A 20,750-nucleotide genomic window follows, 5' to 3' on the forward strand; every position below is an offset into this window, starting at 1 on the left:
CTTGCTGGCAAACAGTCACACCATTACATTCCCCGTAAGTCTCCCCCAGGAGCTGAACACTTAAATTTTTCCTATAATTCAACTATTTACAATAACCACAGTTCCCACTGAAACTCTCGGTAACGCAGGTCGTTACAATATTAATGTCTCAAACATTATGCTGTAACAATAGACAACTATAATTAGAAAAATTACACACACATTTTCTGAACCGCTTGTCCCATACAGGGTCACGGAGCCTACCCAGCAACACAGGGTGTAAGGCCAGAGGGGGAGGGGACACACCCAGGAGGGGATGCCAGTCCATTGCAAGACACCCCAAGCGGGACTCAAACCCCAGACCTACTGGAGAGCAGGACCCGGTCCAACCCACTGCGCCACCGCACCCCCCGATTACATTTCTCTAAATTGTTCACAAATGAGCTGCTGATGACCATGGATTCACCCCTCTGTACACTGAGTTATTCTTACAGTGGACTCTCTTTACAGACTGACTTAATCCAAATTTTTTGCTCTTCCTCTAAAAATGGTATGATTCTCATGGTAATTCTATTGCATTTATCTATTTTACCATCATTTTAATTTTGACGTGCAATACCTGTGTAGATCCGCTGGCGGTCAGCACCTTGATCCCGAGGACAATCATTTCTGTGTGGGATTTACAAGGTAATATTATGTTGCCGGGGGATGCGGTGGCGCAGTGGGTTGGACCGCAGTCCTGCTCTTTGGTGGGTCTGGGGTTCAAGTCCCGCTTGGGGTGCCTTGTGACGGACTGGCGTCCTGTCCTGGGTGTGTCCCCTTCCCCCTCTGGCCTTATGCCCTGTGTTGCCGGGTAGGCTCCGGTTCCCCGTGACCCCGTAAGGGACAAGCGGTTCTGAAAATGTGTGTGTGTATTATATTGCCTTGGAGGTCACACCGTTTAATATCGCGCTATTGTAATGATTAACATCCTTTTCATCCTTCACCTGAAAATGTTTACATTTACATTTCTTCATCTAGCAGATGTTTTTTCCAAAGCGACATACAGTACATCTCAGAGAAACTATATTTATAATATAGTTTGTTCATTACATTAGGAGAAAGGGAGACGTAGTTGCAGACGTGTGATTCTTAAGTAAACTTAGTTTGCTTCTTTCCACTATATGCACCGATATTTCTGAAGAAATGGGTGATTTGAACCAGGCACAGTGGGAAGCTGTTGCAGAGGTCACCTGTACAGTCTGAGGTGACCTTCCGATGAAGCTGGCATGTGGCTGATCTCCTTAGTGCCCAGGGTGAGTCTGAAGCATGATCTGAAGCAGAGAGGAAGGTGCCTGCCAGAGTGATTACTCTTCAGATGTGGAACAAGGTGTAATCTCATGCTGTGTGTGTGTGTGTGTGTGTGTGTGTGTGTGTGAAAGAAAGAAAGAGAGAGTGGCCTCCACATTTAATTCTCTCGCCATGTGTGCATTCTCCGTGTCAGCGCAAATTGTGTTTCCAGGCAAAGAAAGATGATCCGTTTGCAATAACCTACTTGTTAGTAACGAAGAATAGCATAGTCCCAAGAGCTCCGACTGGAGGTGTCTGGGGTAACAGGACACTATGACAAAAGTTTCCCAGACTGCCGCAAGTTAAGGACATTATTTGCATCATTTATGTTCCAGTCACTTTTATCCCAGAAACCTTACTATTCATAGCTTCATCCGTTTAATCGGGTGTGTATTTTAAGAAATACAGGTTAACTGGCTTTTCAGAGTTACAACAGCTCCTCTCTGGGAAATTGAGAAACCAAATAGAAATCATTCTGAAAGCCAAAAATTGCACGAAATTAAAAGCCTGTCAGAATGCCACTCCTCGAAGAAAAAAGAGAAAAATTCCCCCAAGATTTACCCTTAATTTCCCAGTCTATTGCAGCCTTTATATGCATCTTTTAAATACCGTGTTACCTGCCCTATTTGTCTTCGCTTTCCATCTCTCCTTGTGCACATCTCCTGTTATGCCTCTTGAGTCTAAACTCCCTCACTGTACATTTTCACTTCGTCAATCATTCTTCTTGTTTATTTGCCCAAATTTCCTATGTCCGCTGTGCCTCTTTGCATCCTTCTCCAGGCTCGCTGTCTCTATGTCCTCTGCTGCTTTCTTCTCCTTCCCACCGGTCCTGCCTGTACATGGTATCTTGGAGGGGCAGCTCCACAAGCTGCTCAGCTAGATTAAATGGGATCTTGTTTAGAAAGAAGCTGTTGAGAGGGGATAAATATTTGATTCAACTGCTCAGTGAGGAGAGGAGAGGCGAAGTGATGCAGGCTGTGCAGGCTGCTCTTTCTCAGCTTCTAGAGCTCTGTAACCGGTTACCACCTCCTGCCTGGTCACTGCAGGGATCAGATGTTTTTTCCAACTCATCTGAAGTGGATGCTATTACCCTTGTTAGTGTCCTGATCCCTATTACCTGTCACAGATTACACAGACCGTTAGACCTCAGAAGGTGTTTAAGTGCCAGTGTGACTTGTCCTGGAGCAAACTGCTGAGATCCACTGATACCTAGGTCGTTTGGATGAGATCATTCTGTCGTCTGTGCTCTCTGCTCAGTGGCCCCACGCTACAGCATTTGCTGCGATACCAATCCCTGTGCCACAGACATGCACCTCTCATTTTGAAAAAAGTAATTTTCATGATGAAGCAGATGACTGTAATGTTGACATTGCAAATACAATTTACCCCATAAATGGAAATTACCTAGATACGGTAAAGGATTCAAAATATTTGCTGATGACCTACCAATGGTTGTAAAACCATCATATGGTATTTTCCACAAAAGTTTTTCGTGTATCAAGTAACTAATTGTATGAATGTAAAATATCTTCTCTAATTTGTTACAACATACTATAATCAATCTGGTGCAGCAGTTTAAATGTCCAGTTGATTGATTGATTTTTAAACCAATCAGAACAAAAGGCGGTATTCTTTCAAGTCATTTTTAAAATTGAGAATATTTTCACGTCGTATTTTATATGAAAATAATGCTAAATGGAATCTTAGGACTACTGATTTCTCGGGTATGATGAGTGAAAAAAGGAGAATAAAGACAGACAGGAGATCTGCAGAAAAGAATTGTAGTCTCGTTTAAACTTCTTACAGATTTTATATATTTGTCTGGCAGTATCATAGACCAGATATAATAAAAACAACACAGCCCTAAAATAAGAGTAATCTCTATAATACGAATATGAAAGTATGGATGATTACATCTGGTGTCAAGCTGAGTCTGTTGTGTGTCTCTGTAGCGTAACTTAATAATCACTGGAGTTTTCAGTCTATGCTTTTTTTTAGGAATAATGTGCAACATGAAGTACAGGACAACTGCACAGATATAAGGCAAAAGCTGCAGCTTGTCAGTCTGGAATCAAGGATCTCTCATCGTTGCTCTGCGATCCCAGTGGTACCTTGAGGAAGACAGCAACACTGAGCCTGGCACTGCTCACTTCCACACTGATGCAGTTTTTCACTCTGAAGCAACAAATCAAGTAATCAACATTTGCATGGTGATAAAGAATATAATAACAAAATTTAAAAACGACTCCAAGATCACCATAAAACTCTTTGGTAATAAAAACCCTTAATTGTGCAACAGTACGCAAGGGAACGGATCCAGTGACGACAGCACAAAAGATGGGTAGTGAGAGAGGGAGGAAGAGCCATTGAAAGTCGAAAGGGAGTGAATAATTTCAGAGTCCACCTACCTTCCTTGTACTGCCACAAATTGTCATCTGAGTCACATTTAGCCACTGAGTCTCCCACTGAACTTCAGACCAGCAAAGATCCCCCCACCTGTATAACCGAGCGAAGGGCAAAGTGCCTTCATTAATACTAACCAACAGGAAATGCAATGGACACTGACTGACCTAGGGCAACAGTAAATGTTTTTGGCTGGGAAATCACATATCCCAAAACATTTTTTGCTAGTTAATGTGTATTACATCTAAATCTAGTTAAAACATATTTTTTGCTGATCACTTTCATAATCACCCAAGAAGATGGCACTACATTTATGTCTCATTCAAAAACTCACATATTTAATTAAAAGAAGTAGTAAAGGTAACAAAAAATAATCAAAGATCATGCAGAGAAGATGTGACTAAATAGCTTGTCAAAGAAAAAAAATCAACTTTTGCATATAAATCACAATTAAATACTTTTTTTGACATTTGGAATGCGATAATTAATACATTTACAACATATACTAGAAAGGTGTGACAAACTTTTTTAATATGTCAGAATCACTAGTGTATTTCATATGTCAGAAAATCAAACGAGGGAAGTAGACCGATTGGTTTGGGAAAAGCTCACTCACCCACAACAGCCACGCCTGCAATGGTGCCGACAGCCACGCCAGCTGCTGCCCCAGGTAAGAGTCCCGATGAGGACTCCACTTCAGGGGGTTTACTATTATCTGGTTCTTGACTTGTATTGTGAGTAGTGCTGTGGCTGGTGCTCATGTTATTGGGGGTGGTGCTCATGTCATTGGGGGTGGTGCTCATGCCACTGGCGCTGGTGCTCATGCCGATGGGGCTGGTGCTCATGCCGGTGGGGTTGGTGCTCATGCCGGTGGGGCTGGTGTTCATGCCACTGGGGCTGGTGCTCATGCCGGTGGGGCTGGTGCTCATGCCGGTGGGGCTGGTGTTCATGTCACTGGGGCTGGTGCTCATGCTCTTGGTAGCTAAAGAGACACTGGAGCTGAAGGAAGTACCATCTAAGCTTGGTGTCATCGAAATTTCATTGTTCTGAGAGGACGAGGCCTCGGTAACAAAAATGAATGTGCCTGAGAATAGAAGGAAAAAAAAACTTCGTATGAACATATGAAGTACCAAGAATATTGACAATTGTTTCTGACAAGAAAGAGATATGGACAAAAGGACTGTCTGGGAACAAAGACGTGAACCTCACCTACACAGATCAGGATCCAGTTAAAGGTGTGGAAGCTTCCAGACATGGTGTCCTCAGCAGGTCCCAGGTTACTGTCATTAAAGCCAAGAGGGAACATTTCTCAAGTTCCATATTATATCACATTTAACTACTAATAAGGATAGATAATGAAAATATTTCCTCTAAAAAGAAATATAAATGAATACAGTGAAGAAAAGATCAAATGCCATATTTATAACATCCGTCTCTCTGACAACCAGTGAATTGTTTGCCAAAAAATTAAGCATTCAATGTCTGGAAACAAAAGCTAGACCTTTCCTCAGCATACTTTTGAAGGTTGTTAAAAGTCTTCTATAGAGCTGAACATTGTTAGCATCCACAGCGAAAAAATGGAAGATGAAAGATGAAGAAATAGTAGAACTTAATGTATTAAAGTACCTGTTAGTATGTGTAAATCTTCCAGTTGTTTTCCGGTCGAAAACAAGAAGCAAACCTTTAGGTCTGACTGTGTCTTACCCTCGCCCTTGTTCTAGTACTCTCTCTTTCTGTGGCACAGTTTTATATCCTAACTTTTTTTATCCCTCATACATCCTGTTTTTGACATCACTCAAACTAGGTATGTTCTTCTGGGGCTTTAAGCAAATGATCAAACTCCATCCAGCCTGATGTAAGTGAGCAGAAGCTCATATCAGTATTTTATGATGGAGCCATAAAATTATATTTATATACACAAGTATGACTATCTACAAAACCAATGAGGACAAGGAGCTGTGTGAAATAAAACTTTCACTGTGGGAACCAGAGGAGAGAAGTTTGTGAACATCAGCAATGCCCACAGCTTTATTTCCTCAACTGTCAGTCACGGGTGGAGATACTTTTCATACCTGAAATAAAATTTAGGGATACTTAGAAATAGTCATTATGAGATGTGCTGCTTTTAAAGGATTCATATATTTGATAGTTAAAAATGAGGTGATGGTCATGTAGTGTAAGTTTTTCTGTACCAGCCTTTGTCACCCCAAGTGTGCAAAGGTCTTTGTTCCAGCTGAGTTACACTTTATTAAGAAGCTTTCCTGACCTGATATCTGACCATGACTTTGGCAGAGGATTTCATTCTCGGATTCTTTAAAACCTTTATTTAAACTGACAAAATTTAAAAAAGGTGATTCTTCAGATGAGATTCTTGATTTTACTACTGGTTCCTAGAACTTGGAGTTTGACAAACTAGTAATTAAATTAAAGCTAAAAATTAGTATGTTTTTACAGTATGTAATTACAGAGTAGTATATGGTTATAGTGATTACCAACCTGTTTAGATAATGATTTATTCAAGTGCTGTAAGTGAAATATTCATTTACATTACATTTATTTAGGTGATTCTATTCTCCAAAGCAACTTACACTGTTAAGGTTACCATTATTATTACAATTACAAACTGACAACTATTTATATATTTATACAGCTGGGGAATTTTACTGGAGCAATTTAAGGTAAGTACCTTGCTCAAGGGTACTACAACCAGAGGTGAGGATTGAATCAGCAACCTTTGGATCCAGAAGCAGTAGCTCTAATCACTATGCTACCAGCTGTCCCATTTATGAAAGGTAATTTTATTAATGCAAATTATATATATTTACATGTACTGTATACACACACACACACACACACACATTTTCAGAACTGCTTGTCCCTTTTGGGGTCACGGGGAACCGGAGCCTACCCGGTAACACAGGGCGTAAGGCCGGAGGGGGAGGGGACACACCCAGGACGGGACGCCAGTCCGTCGCAAGGCAACCCAAGTAGGACTCGAACCCCAGACCCACCGGAGAGCAGGACTGCGGTCCAACCCACTGCGCCACCGCACCCCCATGTACTCTATATCTATATGTATATACAACAGATATAGTTTGGATAAATGCTCAGTAATGACTGGATGAGGTTCTGAATGCAATAAATGAACTCCTCATAATACCACAGCAAAAATCAGGTCTAACTGACATACACACACACACACACACTTTCAGAACCGCTTGTCCCATACGGGGTCGCGGGGAACCGGAGCCTACCCGGCAACACAGGGCGTAAGGCCGGAAGGGGAGGGGACACACCCAGGACAGGACTCCAGTCCGTCGCAAGGCACCCCAAGTGGGACTCAAACCCCAGATCCACCGGAAAGCAGGACCGTGGTCCAACCCACTGCACCACCGCACCCCCTAACTGACATACAATGCATCAGTATTTTTTACTGACGTTCATTCAGATAGAGCATTAAGAAAGAATTTGACATGTATCATTCTTTTTTAAAATTAAGCTGCCATGGTATAAATTAGTCCAAGCTATGCAGCTGTTTGAAAAATAATGCACTCCTAGGTTCATTCTTTTCAGGTTAAATAAGTTATTGAATAAGAAACACATCTTCAATACTATACTTGAAAAATCATGTAATACGATAATATCCAGAAATTTTATGTAGACAATCCAACCAACACATTCAGGCCTAATTTACTTCTAATTACGATGGCAAGCGGTCAGAATGAACTTCCCAAGGGAAACCTATAATGGTTAAAGCAGACATGCTGCCTGACAGGAACATTGCATAAGGTAACAAGCAATGGCATGGGTGAGAGTCATGGGCCAGAGAAGGTAGGCAGCTATGTGGTGGTAGATGATTGTCAACATTATGTATTATCTCACTCATAACATGAGCCTGGAGTCCCCGGTGCTTTGCAAATTAGACTGATAAACCACACACATTGACTGAAATCGCTTGTCCCGAGCGGGGTCACAACAAGCCAGAGCCAACCCGGCAACACAGGGAAGAAGGGACACACCCAGGATGGGACGCCAGTCCATCGCAAGGCACCCCAAGAAGGACTCAAACCCCAGACCCACCAGAGAGCAGGCCCTGGCCAAACTCGCTGCGCCACCGTGCCCCCCTTCCACACATGACCATAAAAATTTTAATATCATTTTGCTAATATGATATAATTCCTGTGGATTATGAATTTAGTACTAATAAATATCTTTTTATTATATTTCTCTTTATATATTTACAGATGTTTATTCAGCAGATGCTTTTCTCCAAAGTGACATACAACTCAGGGTAAACAAAAGTACATTAACAACAGGCAAAGGCCTTTAGATACAGGCACGGGATTATCAAAGCAGTTTGTTTGTCTGATATGAAAGTTTTCCTCTGACATGCATTACAAAAGTAGTTGTCTAGAGAACTGAGTGTGACAGGAAATGCAAGGATGACTGTGACAGATGATGTGATGAGAAAAGAGCTGGAATCTGGGAATCTTCTTGAGTGCAGGAAGGGTGTTCGGCCGCTCTGAGGAAGAGAGGGAGCTCATTCCACCACAATGGAGACAAAAACCAAGAATCTGCAAACTTTCACAGTAGAACCCCTTGTGAGTGAGGCCATCAGGCTTCCAGAGGTGCAACAGTCCTGCAAGGGTGTATGAATGATCAGGTCTTGCAGGTATCAGGGTGCTGATCCTTTAAGCTTCTTATATGCCGTAACCAGAGTCTTGAACTTGATATGGGCAGGCAGAGGAAGTCAACAGAGAGAGAGATGATGAGGGGCAGAGAGTTGGGAGCACTTTGGCAAGCTGAGCGCAATTTACTCTGCAGAGAACTCATGATCTGCTGGAGTGGCTTTATATCAATCTGTAATGGCTGCTTTGGATAAAAACGTAGCCAGCAATGAGAAATTTCATGTAGGCTGGTAATGTTCTGGTTTTAGAGAAAGAGCACTGAGCATTTAGAGACAGTGTACTCGCAGATGAAACACAAACAGCTGGACAACGCGGTATCTGAGGCACAAATGCCGCCGCGCGCTGCTGCCGTTATGTGCGCGAGGTCAGCTCTCCCTAGATGTCGCTGTTGTGCCGACTCGCTCTCTCTCTCTCTCGCCCTTGGTAGTGCTGAGTTTGCGACTCGCCTTATCAGAACCACACAGGCATTTTAGATGATCGCAGAGTTGCTGATCACAGCAGGCTGATGCGGGGCACTTAAACCGTCTTATCACCGTTAGATTTGGCATATCACCAGAGCTAATGAATAGTCGGCTGGGTGTTACTCGTGGCGATCGCTGCAGACTGCGAAGCACATGTGCTACAGCACTGAAAGACTTTCTAAGGTTTTAATTTAATAAATAGTCTAGAGGACGTGGAGTCATCTTAGTGCACCCGTTACCGGCTTTTCACAGAAAGGGAATAGCAATCGATCACCGAGTTCTTCCACCGCCTGCCTGGTGTACAATAGCGTGCTGTTGCTGAGGTAGGGAAAGCACAGTGTTGACGGTCACTGTGGCTGGCTGGTGGTGTGAGCGTCAATGCAGCCTATAGCGCACACGGCGGATTCCAGTTCGCGGTATTAAAACGCGGCGTCCTGCCCCTTCACACTCCTCCCCTCACCGCTGACCGACCGGCGTATCCACAGCAGGAGACGAGCCGAGTAACGGCGCGAGCGCAGCGCGAGGATGTTGCAAGTGTTGTGGTGCGGCGCCGTCGTGCTTTTCCCGGGACTTTTTTTCTGCCTCAGGAAAGCGCTCCCGTCCATTTTCACTCAGTGGACCCATGCCGACGTGGTTCTTGTCAGCGAGAGGTAAGCGCTTTTTTTTTTTTTTTTTAAATTTTTACCGGTGTATTCATTGTACAATGCGAAGTTGGAGGGGAGTAAGCAGGCGTCAGAATGAGAATGAAGGTGAATTGCTGTCATTCTAGTTGTGTTTTCCTGCTCTGTAGTTTCTCCCTAAACAACAGGGTCTGACAAAACTGCCCTGGCGAAACTGAAATTGAGCCAACAGATGTAACTGCAGTGGCTGCCAAATGGAGAGCAGCGTTTCCGCAGTTTTTAGTGCAAGGAACCCCGCTTGTTTAGTTTTAATTTAAACAGTAAAAACTTGATGGTTTTAGTGTGGCAAAGCTTTAGTCTGACGCCGGGAAATGACCACCCGGCGTGCTGATCTAACGGGACACTGTCTGTGTGACACACACACTCGGACCACACAGTCACTAGTGACACACACGCTCGGACACGCACTGTCTGTAGTGACAAGCACATACACACTGGCACTAATAGTAGTGACACACACACTTAGATCAACACTATTACAAACATGCACACAGATTTACAGATGCATAAATTGTACAGATTGTCTCTCTGGTTTACTTATGACATTATGATATCGATAAACACACACACACACACACACACACTATGAACACATGTGTAGGGCCCTGTGTGTGTCCAAACGTGCTGAATAGTCTCCTTGTCCATAATCTTCCTAAGACGGAGTGCTAAGGTTATGCAATATGCCACACTGACTTAGTAGTTATAAATGCGGTAAAACAGCAGTCCAGTAACATTTTTCTTTTTAAAAAAAATTAATAAATAAATAAATAAAACTCCACAGTGTGAAGTATTTTTTTGATAAGTTTTTCATATACATATTATTTCTATACAGGTGAAAATTATCAATGAATATTTTTGAGGAACGTTGCAGAGAATGCATTTAAGTGTTGGGATGAATCGCCTTGTGAACTTTTTACTTGTACAAGTGCAACTGCTCTGTTTACTTTTTGGAAACCTCTCTTATAGAAGGTAACAGCCCTTCTGGGTTGTTTATAAGGAGTTCCCCGATTGGGTTAAACCCCTCCATGAGGCGAGTTGGTGAAAACAACTCTTAACTCTGGGTTCATATCTGTGTGTACACTTAGCGTGGGGGGAAAAAAAAACCTCCTGTTGGTTTCTCATCATCTCTTGAATGACTTGATTCCAGGTTGTGGCAGATTTTTCAGCTCATGTGTCTAGAAGTGGACATTGTTTTGTCTTTCTCCTTGTCTGAAGCCCCTGGAAAGCTCTGCTCCAAACTCAAGGACGGTATGCAAATCCTTTGGGCACCTGTCTTCTCAAGTGGAGAGATGGCAGTGTGTGTGAAACTGAAGCATAAGAAGGCTTGACCTTTACCTGACCTTGCTGTCTGAATAGATTGCTGATGCTAGGACTCAGTCATGAGTGTGAAAGGTGGAAAGGTCTCTGGATCACCCCAATACCAAAGGGGACACAAGGTCACCACTTCATAATTGTCTAAATGTGTTTTAACCACCGAGCCCTGCGACTCCGCTATGGACTGATTCCTGTTTTTGCCTGGCAAATTTACAATTACGAAGCACCTTTGCATTTTGATATAGTGCCATTCATTCTGATTCGGTGGATAATCGTAGCGACAGCTTTTCCGTGTTTAATTTTCTATTTTCAGAACCAAGAAAGGTGCAATTTGTGCAAGCATTCTCCACTTTTAAGTAAGTCATACCCACACACTATAGGCAATTTAGTCACCAGTTCACCTGAAACACATCTTTGGGAAGAAAGTCACACAAACACAAGAAAAATGTAATATAACACATCGTGAGCTGTGGCACACATGAAATGGCACGAGTTGCAAGACACCACGTCAACTTTCTGAGGGAGTTTTCAGTCATTTTCTGTTAGAGGTGGAAAGAATACAGAAAAACTGAGTATATATGTTTTGTGTATGTCATGTATATGGTATGCAATAGCTACGAAAGTGATGAATGAGTGTACGTAGACAGCCATACAGTATTAGTTAATCAAGCGAAATTGCCTTATGTTGCGTTGTGATAACTTATGCTGACTACTGAAGTAATTGTATGTATCTATTTAAACAGGATTTGATGCTATTTTATTATAAATAGTTGTCACTGTTGTGGCTCAGGATTGCATAAAAAATTTTTACTATCGAAACGAATGATAATTACATCTAAGTTAAGAGAATTTGCTGTACAAAGGGTTTTTCAGGAATGTATTACCTTCGTAAGATGGCAAAGACTGTAAATGCTAAATGTTATTGCATAATGGAGGTGTTGGGGGAGCTGTGCTGGTTTTTCCATTTCAGCCACAAGTGGCTGTCCCGTGTGACTCAGGCTCCAGGTTACTGAGCAGTTCATTAACTGGAGGGATCAGGTGGGCTTGCGGGGGGGGGGGGGGGGGGGCATTAGAGAACTTAGTCTGCTGTACACAGCTGCAATAAATGGTGACAAATAGAAACACTGTGTTCTTGAGAGGAAATCAAGGTTATCCTGTAGCTCTGAATGTTAGAAAAGAACAAAGTAAAGAACTAAGAGCAACCTTTTCCTTCCACCACCCCCCCAAAAAACCAAGAAAATACAAAGGGTGAATTGTGCGAAGCTGGGTCTTGTGACAGTATCCAGCCTAGGGGACAGTGGGGCATGGTGTGTGTGTGTGTGTGTGTGTGTGTGTGTGTGTGTGTGTGTGTGTGTGTGTGTGTGTGTGTGTGTGTGTGAGCGAGAGAGAAAGAAAGAAACAGACACCAGTGAAGGAGAGGGTAATCCAGGGCTCAACTCCTGCCTAAAATCAGTGGACTGAGGGTTCCTAGTTTGTCACATGAATGATACTGCTGAAAAGCATGGCTGTCACTTAAGAAAATTTTTGCTTAAGTTTGCCATCTGATTAAAAAGAGATTAGTTGTTAAACTGGTTATATTTTACTCTGTTTAAATCTTGTGCATTTGTTTTCAAGAAAATCTTCATACATTTCATGAGTAAATACCTACATACATACTTATGCAAAAGGGGTGGACAGACATGACAGATCATACGAAAACTGACAAATCACAATTATAAAGATGCTTACATAATTTCAGACTCAATACTATGTACTTTTACTTAACGATATTTGGCCATAATTGGCCGTCTTTCAATTTTCAGTACTGTCTCGTGCCGGATTTTAAAAATCAGTTTTCTGATGGTACTTCCTGTGTTCTGTAGTTCAGTATATTAAGAACAGGATTTTATTCCTGTATTGGATTTTATCCCACAGGTATAAATCACATTTTTATTTAGTTATATGGAAGTTGCTCTTTTATTGTTTTATATGTATAGACTGAGTGACATTTTGCTTGCTGTTAACATGTTAAAATTAAGTAAAACGTTTGAAAAGAAGTATAAAAATTATACAGATTAAAATTTCTCATTGAAATACACTCAAAATAAATTCTTTAACATGGAAAAGTCTTGACAGTATATGCCAAAAACACATAGTGAGCTTTACTTGTAACCATTGAACAGCATAGACTAATTCTTGAATAGAAAGTTCATTAAAACTACAACACAGCCTCAGATAAGAGATGAACCAGTTCTGTGGTTGTCTAAACCTGTCCAAACAAAAACTGTTATGAGTTTCACAAAACTGGGCTTTATGTGGTATGGCAACTGTTCAGAAACACTCTACAATACAGGAACTGTTTTACAGACATATTTTACTAATAATTTTGGACTTTTGCTGTGAAGCTTTGTACTGAATTTTTCAGACACATTTAAATATTGGATTTGCTTTGTTAATTGACAGACTCCAGAGTACATTAAAATGTAATCTTCATATATTTAGCTACATTTTCTGTCTCCATTGCCCCCTCTTTCCCAGGTTGGTATCCACTATCCATGCCATCATGGCCACAACAGCTGGAATAATTGTGGTTTCCTCCTGCAACAATGTGATAACAGACAGGTAACTGACACTCACCCACCTCAACCCTCCACAACCACATGTGATCTGATGTTCTGCCAGAAGCAAAAAAAAAAAAAAAAAAAAAGACATGGGTGCGTGTGAAATGCCACCTAATGACCTGTGTTCAGCTTTTCCTCTCTGTCATCTTGGGGTCTGGATGTTCCATTAGCTATGGAAGCTTCCAGTAATTTGCAGCTAAAGCATCACCCTTCTCAATTTTTTTGCCTCTGATGCCCTGCCTCCCGCATGCCCAGCAGAGATGTTGCTAGTCTCTTCCATTCCCAGACCTATTCACCATCTACAGTATGGAGGTGAAAGAGAAAAGGGGTATGTGGGAGGGATCATTTTCTTTAACTATACAATCTATCTTACTATCCCGTTCCACAGCTACAAAGTATATCAGTCTGCTTTGTTGTCCCAGTGTAAATATTGCACATTTTGCAAGTGTGTACTCAAACTGTTGTAGACCTTGATGCATTTTTATATAATCCTTGCCACTGAAATTTATTTGTTGAAGGATGGCAAAGCAATGGGCATTTTGAGTTTGTGCTATACAGTATGTCTCATGCAGAATGAAGCATGTGTCAAATTTATATATCAAAGCATAGTATTTTTGTGTTTAGCTACAGTCATGTACAAAAGTTTGGGCACCCCCAGTCAAATCACATGTTTTGGTGAAAATAAATTAGCAAAACATCTGGAGGCAGCAAACTTAGATATGATACACATACACATTGACTGAAACCGCTTGTCCCGAGCAGGGTCGTGGTGAGCTGGAGCCCAGCCTGGCAACACAGGGCGCAAGGCTGGAGGGGGAGAGGATATGCCCAGGGTGGGACGACAGTCCGTTGCAAGGCACCCCAAGCGGTACTTGAACCCCAGACCCCCCAGAGAGCAGGCACAGGCCAAACCTGCTGCGCCACTGCACCCCCTATTAGATATGACAGATTTTTCTAAATTTTGATGCACAAATAATATTTGCTGAATTTAGTAGATTTGAAAAATAAAACATAAAATGTGGCGTGCAAAAGTTTGGGCACCATTCCGGTTGATCCGCTACCATTTTTGTAAGATCTCATACCCTAAATGACTCATTAGGCCTTAAAGTCACACACACAGACACATTGATGGAAACCGCTTATCCCAAGTGGGGTCGCGGTGAGCCGAAACCTAACCTGGCAACACAGGGCGTAGGGCTGGAGGGGGAGGGGACACACCCAGGATGGGACATCTGTCTGTCATAAGGCACCCCAAGCAGGACTCGAACCCCAGACCCACCAAAGAGCAGGACCCGGCCAAGCCTGCTGTGCCACCGCACCCCCTTGTCTTAAAGTCAGGTGAAGACAGTTCCAGAGCTTAATACATTTTCTGACCCTTCAAACCTGTCAGGGTGTTGTGCTTACATTCAGCAGTTATGGGGTCCTCTAAGCAGCTGAGTGAGGATCTGAAAATAAAGATAATTGACTCTTATAAAGCATGATAAAGCTATAAAAGATATTTAAATGCTTCCTGTTTGCAATTTCCACTAGACAAAATGTCATTAAGAAAGGGAAGTTATGGAGAACTGTTGAATTCAAGATACGAGCTGATAGAACTGCTTGTAAATTGGTCAGGTATGTAAAGCAAAAAAAAATCTGCAGGAAGGTTTAGCTGGCACGGTGTAGTGGTGCACCTCTCCACTGTACAGTGTTACTTGCACAAACATGATCTGCTTGGAAGAGTCATCAGAAGGACCTCTTGCCTACAATCTCATCACAAAAGTCAACATCTGATGTATATAACATGACTCTTAGATAAGGCAGAGAGGCATTTTGGAACCAAGTGCTGTATTCTGATGGAACAAAAACTGAACTCTTTCGCTGCATTCACTAAAGATGTGTTCGGGGGTGGAGAAGGAGAACATTTGAAGAAAAGCACCTTGTGAACTGTTAAGCGTGGGGTAATCTGTTGTACTGTGGGGTTGTGTGGCAGCCAGTGGTACAGGAAATATTGTGCCGGTAGATCGAAGAATGGATTCTACTGTCAACATATCATGGAAGCTAATGTCCTTCAGGCAGTGAAGAAACTGAATGGCCTTAATGGCTCTCTCCAGATTTGAATATCATTGACAATCTGTGGGTACATCTGAAACATAGTGCATGCAGTTGTGGAATACATTCATTAATTTTCACAAACAGCTTGTCCTGGTGAGGACCATGGAGGTCTGGAGCCTATTCCAGAATTACTGGGCACAAGGCTGGGGTGAGTTTTCCTAACACACGCATGCCCACAGACATACACACTACAGGCAACATAGCATTGCCAGTTAAGATGAACTGCATGTCTTTGGATAATGGGAGGAATCCGGAGCACCTGGAAGAAACCCACACAGGCACAGGAAGAACATACAAACTCCACACAGACTGATCTGGGTTGGAAACTGTGCCCAGGTACTGAGGCAGCAATGCTACCTGCTGCGCCACCAACATGCAAGATGATCTAGGAATATGTCTAAACTAGTACCTTCGCCTGGCTGTGTGCCTGGGTGCCTAGTTGTGGCCTTGCGATGGACTGGTGTCTCGTCCAGGATGTGCCCCCCTGCTTGGGACAAGCAGTTATTGAAGCTGGTTGGTAGAAGTCTTCTCCAAGGAAGAGTGGGGTGAAATCCTAAAACAAGAATGCAAAGACTGTTTGGCTCTAAGGAATTTTTGGAACCTCTGATTTCTGCCAAAGATGGTGTTAAGTACTAACTGACAGGGTGCCCAAACTTATGTACATGCTATATTTTGTTTTATTTTCTTCCAGTCTGGTCTGTCATTTTTGTTTGCTCCCAGCAGAGGCTGTGTTAACTTCTTTTCACTTAGAAAATCAATAAGACATGAAATTTGATCATTGGTGCCCAAACATTTGTAAATGACTCTATGAGGTAGACTGATTATGACATAGGGATTTCTGGCATTGAAATTATCCTGTTTTTGATTTAATAAAAGTCATGTTAATTTTTGTGTTTCTAATGGGTAAAGTGCTTCTAAGGCTTTGCTTCAGGTGAAAATGAGATGGAGAATGGATTGTCTGTTTGTTAATGTGTGAGATGCTTCATTGTCACTCGCCCGCTGAAAAACACCATTTATCGCCCCTTTGTCACAGGCACTGGCTGGCCACTCAGTTTGTGGTTTGGTTTGGTGTACCATACATGACTTACGACATCTATGCCATGTATTTGAGTCACTATTACCGCTTCCGGGTCAAAGGCCATGAGGAGTACAAGGAGCATTCTTTCCAGACAGTCAACGCATTTGTCCGGCGTGAGTTCCTGCTCGTGCTACATCACATCGCCCTGCTGACCATCCTTCTGCCCATCACACTGGTGAGACTATACATTTTTTTTTTTTTTTTTTTTCACCATCTATTGTCTTTTTCTTCCTGCCTTCATGCCTCATAAAAACCTATGTTGAAACATTTTCTCAACTCAAAACACTTTTGAGGAAATAAGGCTCACAGATCCACATGAGGACAAGTAAACATACATGCAAGCTGCATCTTTCTTGTATAACCAGAAGGCCACAGTAGGAGAAACCCAGCCTCTTGTTTGGAGTAGCTGTCGAGTGATATGATATCACCTTACCAGCTAGCCTTTTCATAATTTAGGTCCAGCTGCTGGGGTGATACTGCCCCTGTACTTCTCCCTTCTCTCTCACACTAGCACACACCTTTGCATGAACAGAAGTCTGTTAGGTACGGAGGTGGTAGGGTGTCATGTTACACACATTGCACTCAGCAAAGCTACTGCTTTGTTTCTTGGACCATGTCCTCGGGGTTCTTTCAAATGTTTTATTTATCATGCGAAGCAGGTCCTATTTCTGACGTCACTGTTCCATTGGTGTGTGTTTGTGCATCGGGGGAGTGAGTGAGTAATGTTTTTTTTAAAATACTTAAGAGTACAGCAGCAGTTCCCCTCTGCATATTTTTGGCCAAAACTTCTTTTCTAAGCCCTCCAGACGTCGATAAAAAATGCTGACCTTTCTTCCCATTTCAACATAGTTCTTCAGGAAGGATCAGGGGGACTACTTTATCGGATGCCTGTTCCTAACAGAGCTGAGTACTCCTTTTGTCTCCCTGGGGAAGATCCTCATACAGGTGAGACTAGCACCCTGTGTACCCACACTCTTCCCCCCCAGAGCGGGAAAAGGTTTGTCAGTGATAAACACTTCTCTGTTCAGTTGCAGCAATACTGTATTGAATAGGAGGAAGGCTTTAAAGCAGTTTACACGGTAGTGCAAACTTACATGCTGCACTCCTCTATGTTTGGACTGTTGAATGAGTCAAAACAGTATTTCATTTATAGGCTGTCCTTACTACAGTAACACAGTGTGCTTTCTCTTCAGAAATTCAGTCCGTCATCTGTTTAGGATGTCTTTGCACTTGGCTCCCTGATGTACAGGAAAACTAAAATGACTGTCACAGGCAGTTCCATAGTATGCTACAAGTAAACTTTCTCAGCTGCTTTAGTTTCACTACTTTTTCAGTGGTATGTGGTGGAAATTAAAATAAGCATTGTCTGTTTCGCCTTACCTTCTGATGCAGTTGAAATGCGTGGGCATTTCTTTATTGGCAGTGTGTTCTAGTGGCACTACAGAAGACTCTAAGAAAAGGGAGAATTTTAATGTTTAATCTTAATGTGTTCAGTGTATTGCTTCATTAAGTTACACTGAAATGGTAATGTAAAATGTATTGTAACAATTCCCTTTTTTCTCCACCTATCCACCAGCTGGGTCTCCAGAATTGCTGGGTGCACAAGGCCAACGGTGTAGCTGTACTACTGACCTTCTTCGTGTGTCGCATCATGCTCTTCCCCTACATGTACTGGGCGTATGGCCAGCACTATGGCATCTCCTTGTACAGTGTGCCCTTCCACTTGCCCTTCTCCCTCAACCTGTGCAGTCTTTTCATCCTGGCACCCCAGGTCTACTGGTTTGTGCTACTGTGCCGGAAGGGCTACCGGTTGTACCAACGCCAGGGCAAGGCACAAGACTCTGCCGTCACCACAGACAACCCCATGGAAGACCAATAGATCCCACTACTGCCACCATTGCTACTGCTACTACATCTAATAATGCAACTGCATTACTTATGTTATTAATACTGCTACTGCTGTTGCCTTGTTTGCCTTTAGATCTACCTTCTTGCTCCCTTCTACCTTGCTACTGACATTTTCTGGTTCCTCCTTATTTCTATACTTGCCATCTCTCCTGTTTCCTTCATTGTCATCTTCCATCCAGAAATGTGAAGTAACTCAGGGGGGAGAATCTATGCAAATGGCCCTTTTGATGGGAGCATTCATCCAGGTTGGATGAGACGCTTGCCTCCTTTTTATTTGTCCCCAAAGGATGGAGAGATTGGAGTGTAAATTTAGAGGTAAAATGTCTGGTTTTTGTGTGCTGCCACAGGGAAAGGGGAGACTGGGTTATCAGACCTTTGCTTAATACTGTTTAAGCCATTTATGTTGTGGCTTATTAGTTTATTTCAAATTCTCACTATTCTCTCCTGCCTGTACTCTCTTTCTGTAATTAATCACCTATTCCCCCTTTCCATTTCTTCTTCTCTGTAGTTGTCAGGCAGTTCTCTGTGCAGACACTACCAGTTGTCCTTGTTCTGCTGTACATGCTGAAAGTAAGACTGCAGAATCTCGCAAAGCTTTGTCACTCTTTTGACCTTCGTAACTTCAGTTATGATTTGGGAACAGTACATCTTCTTTTTTTTTTTCTTTTTTTTTTTCTTTTCTTCCCCCTTCTCTCTCTTTCCCTGGAATGCACACACTTTTTAACTTGCCATTTCTGATGTATGTCAAGTAAAAGGGACTAGGTTGTCTTCAGGAAAGCATCCATGAAAATACAATTCACCAGCATTTTTAATGTTTCAGCTTTGCTCATTATAAGACACACCCACTAATTGTTCTAGCCCCCTGAATGGTACTGCACCCTTCGTGTATTTGTTAAGATAGATGTCTGTGAGCGCTTCCCTAGTGCTCTGTTTACAAGCTCTTGATCTGCAGGTGCATGGTACACTTGCCAGGGTTGTTAAATAAGGTCATACTCTTATGTTTACAAGTACAGTAGTACTTTACACATCAGCACTCTGTGATTCATCAATCATATGCATAATATGAGTACCCAATTCTCCCATATCATAAACTTTTCCTGCAATCTTAAGGTTTTCACAGGGCATTGGTAGCTCTTAGTGCCCCTTTCAAAGCAATAAGTTGTCAGTGTACAGACAGAGTGGAGGGAAGTTCACCACTTGATGCTTGTGCAAAAACACCAAACAACTGCATGTAGTTCATTGCAACAATATATATCTTTTCATTGGAAAGTTGTGAGGCTGCAACTGACAGTAACCTTATTTGTTTCTTACCAATATGATTTAATGTGCGCCATTTGAAGACAAGGTGATAACAGAAGTTTCAGGTCTGTCTCACTGCTGTGCTTTTGTTTCCCCATCAGTCCCTTGAATCAATCAAACATGGCAAGCAGGTCAGATGTAATTTCTGTTGAATACTCAGATTTGTTACATTACTTAATTCATGAACCTTAAATGTGCGTTTAACAATTTTATTTTTGTATTTTGCAGTTTATTTTCCCATATATGTGGTACAGTCAGTAAGTTTTATGACTGGCCACTGTGTGGCGCCTCTGTGGTTGTAAGCCATAAATTACTGACTGTCCCATCTTAAAAGCTTATCACTGTGATTGAATCAGGGTCATATTTTCTGGCATTAATGCAAATCTAACTGTTTAGAAACTTTGGTGAAAGCATACTTTTTTTTTTTTTAATTTTTTTAAGGACTTATACTATCAAATGTGTTTATGAGAAAGTTTTGAGGACTTCTTGGTCACTGTTATTTTTTTATTCACAAGGTATCAATACTTTCACATCTTGTACTCCAACCTAAAATAGATTGACACTGAATGAATAATGAATGCACCGTGATGCATGTGAATGATTTTGGCTTTGGGAACTGTCATCAATGTATGCATCTCCTTTTTTAACACCACAGGACGAAAGGTGTTAGCCCAGACCATTGTTCTATAAACTGAATTACAGAGCAGTTGGAGCAATATTTATAGAAGTTATTAAATGTATAGAAATTGCACAGAATATCACTACTGAAGTAGCCCTAAGATTTTTATTTTAATTTATAGAGTGGGCTTTAGTGTTTTTGGGCTTTGTTTTTAGAAGTTGGACTGAGTCTTATAACAGTTAATGTGCTTAGTATTGAATGGACTTTCCACACTCCCATATCTTTACCACATGGTTGT

At 42.0% G+C, this 20,750-nt stretch overlaps 1 protein-coding gene across 1 annotated transcript; it reads left to right on the forward strand.

Moving 5' to 3' along the window:
- The first annotated feature begins 9,346 nt into the window (after positions 1-9,346).
- tlcd3a (TLC domain containing 3A) lies at positions 9,347-19,216 on the forward strand. The gene is made up of 5 exons (XM_018755101.2): positions 9,347-9,510; positions 13,372-13,455; positions 16,582-16,801; positions 17,476-17,571; positions 18,203-19,216. Exons 1-5 carry the CDS (start codon positions 9,386-9,388, stop codon positions 18,503-18,505), a joined length of 828 nt encoding a protein of 275 aa, XP_018610617.1. The 5' UTR covers positions 9,347-9,385; the 3' UTR covers positions 18,506-19,216.
- The last annotated feature ends 1,534 nt before the right edge of the window (positions 19,217-20,750 follow it).

Source organism: Scleropages formosus, chromosome 4 (assembly GCF_900964775.1).
Source record: "Scleropages formosus chromosome 4, fSclFor1.1, whole genome shotgun sequence".
NCBI lineage: Eukaryota > Metazoa > Chordata > Actinopteri > Osteoglossiformes > Osteoglossidae > Scleropages > Scleropages formosus.